Consider the following 2,500-nt stretch of genomic DNA (forward strand, 5'->3'; position numbering starts at 1 on the left):
TATTCAGCCTCTCTGCACTTTGGTCTGAAAAGAGTGCTAGACTCTCAGGTGGTCCAACCGTGAGAAAAGACGGCCAGCGTGAGGATGTCCAGAAACCGTAACGAGGCTGTGTGTCACTGTGAGAAGTTGGTACGTGTAATGTCTACGTCTATGTGCCAATGCTACTTGGTGCTGCTAGCTAATGTCTTTCCTCGTCTCTCCTCTCCTCGTCTCTCCTCTCCTCTCCTCGTCTCTCCTCTCCCCTCCTCGCCTCCCTCTCCTCGTCTCTCCTCTCCTCTCTCCTCGTCTTTCCTCCCCTCTCCTCTCCTCGTCTCTCCTCTCCTCGTCTCTCCTCCCCTCTCCTCCCTCTCTCTCTCTCGTCTCTCCTCTCCTCGCCTCTCCTCTCCTCGTCTCTCCTCTCCTCTCCTCGTCTCTCCTCTCCTCTCCTCGTCTCTCCTCTCCTCTCCTCGTCTCTCCTCGCCTCTCCTCGCCTCGTCTCTCCTCTCCTCGTCTCTCCTCTCCTCGCTCGTCTCTCCTCTCTTCGTCTCTCCTCTCCTCTCCTCGTCTCTCCTCTCCTCGTCTCTCCTCTCCTCGCCTCTCCTCGTCTCTCCTCGCCTCTCCTCGCCTCTCCTCTCCTTGTCTCTCCTCTCCTCGTCTCTCCTCTCCTCTCCTCATCTCTCCTCTCCTCATCTCTCCTCGTCTCTCCTTTCCTCTCCTCTCCTCGTCTCTCCTCTCCTCGTCTCTCCTCTCCTCGCCTCGTCTCTCCTCTCCTCGTCTCTCCTCTCCTCGCCTCTCCTCGTCTCTCCTCTCCTCTCCTCGTCTCTCCTCCCCTCTCCTCCCCTCTCCTCTCCTCGTCTCTCCTCTCCTCGCCTCTCCTCTCCTCTCCTCGTCTCTCCTCTCCTCTCCTCGTCTCTCCTCTCCTCTCCTCGTCTCTCCTCTCCTCTCCTCGTCTCTCCTCTCCTCGTCTCTCCTCTCCTCTCCTCGTCTCTCCCTCGCCTCTCCTCGCCTCGTCTCTCCTCTCCTCTCCTCGTCTCTCCTCGTCTCTCCTCTCCTCGCCTCGTCTCTCCTCTCTTCGTCTCTCCTCGTCTCTCCTCTCCTCGTCTCTCCTTGTCTCTCCTCTCCTCATCTCTCCTCTCCTCGTCTCTCCTCGCCTCTACTCGTCTCTCCTCTCCTCGTCTCTCCTCTCCTCGTCTCTCCTCTCCTCGTCTCTCCTCTCCTCATCTCTCCTTTCCTCTCCTCTCCTCGTCTCTCCTCTTCTCGTCTCTCCTCTCCTCGTCTCTCCTCTCCTCGTCTCTCCTCTCCTCGTCTCTCCTCTCCTCTCCTCGCCTCGCCTCTCCTCGTCTCTCCTCTCGCCTCGCCTCTCTTCGTCTCTCCTCGCCTCTCCTCGTCTCTCCTCGCCTCTCCTCTCCTCTCCTCGTCTCTCCTCTCCTCGTCTCTCCTCTCCTCATCTCTCCTCTCATCGTCTCTCCTCGCCTCTCCTCGTCTCTCCTCTCCTCGTCTCTCCTCTCCTCGTCTCTCCTCGCCTCTCCTCGTCTCTCCTCTCCTCGTCTCTCCTCTCCTCGTCTCTCCTCTCCTCGTCTCTCCCGGCTCGGGATGGCTTTCACCAGAGAACACGCTCTGACAACCAGGGCCACCGTTCTCCCGACACGCACGCACGCTGAAACCTATTCGTTGGGTTAAGAAGTTGAGGGCCTTCAAGGCCAAGCTGCTTTGTTTTATATGGACGCTGTCTGACGAGAGGATTTGTTTAATACTTCTAAACCCAGACTCTATCTGTTATCATCTGCCGGTTCTGAGGGGCACTATTTGAAATAAATAAAGAATATCCCTCTTTACAGAGGCAAGAAAACAAACCTATCTGTTATTCAAAGCACGGAGAGACAGGCGATTCTGAAGAGGAGGGCGAGTGTAGGATTTCTGTGTCTGTCCCAAATCCCCGGCTCAATGTTTGTACGGCTGAAAGGCTATCCATGTCTTTTTACCTACTGAGGACGTTTCTGGTTGGTTCAGGATATGTACAAGAGTTTCAATAGGTAGTTTTTAACTGGGAATAAACTGAGATAGGCGGTGCCCCTCTTCCACTTACTCGAGGAAGCTGGTGATATAGTCCTTACTGCAGGCCGACCAGGAGAAGGGGTTGGTGTTAGCTGTGATGTGGGCCGCCATCAGCTTGGCTGCCTCATGGCCTTTAGTCCCACATGAGTTTCCTATTCCATCATGGTTCATCCCGAAACTGTAAGACACAAAATGGAGGACAGAGAGGAGGGCAGGTAAAACACGGAGTAAGATGGAATCAAGACAGTGATCTAAGGCCAGTTGCAGATTAAGGTAAGGAGTGGGGGAGTATCAACTGATCCTAGATCTGTGCCTAAGGGCAGCTTCTACCCAGATTGGCTCAACATCCCATTCAAAGGGAGATTGGTGGTGTCATGGAGGGAGAAATCTACTGCAGGTGATGTGTGTGAATCAGTCATAGATTCTAATACTACGGGTGATGTGTGTGAATCAGTCAGATAGATTC

The 2,500-nt window shown here is 54.9% G+C and overlaps 1 protein-coding gene across 2 annotated transcripts in view; it reads right to left on the minus strand.

The window, feature by feature from the left end:
* The window catches only part of LOC112219762 (A disintegrin and metalloproteinase with thrombospondin motifs 6-like), a 166,045-nt gene that overhangs the window by 66,460 nt on the left and 97,085 nt on the right, over positions 1-2,500 (minus strand). For both annotated transcript variants that reach the window (XM_042302120.1, XM_042302119.1), the window contains exon 10: positions 2,066-2,212. In XM_042302120.1, coding sequence (XP_042158054.1) covers positions 2,066-2,212 — 147 coding nt within the window. The remainder of the gene's footprint in view (positions 1-2,065; positions 2,213-2,500) is intronic.

Source organism: Oncorhynchus tshawytscha, linkage group LG20, assembly GCF_018296145.1.
Source record: "Oncorhynchus tshawytscha isolate Ot180627B linkage group LG20, Otsh_v2.0, whole genome shotgun sequence".
Classification (NCBI taxonomy): Eukaryota; Metazoa; Chordata; class Actinopteri; order Salmoniformes; family Salmonidae; genus Oncorhynchus; species Oncorhynchus tshawytscha.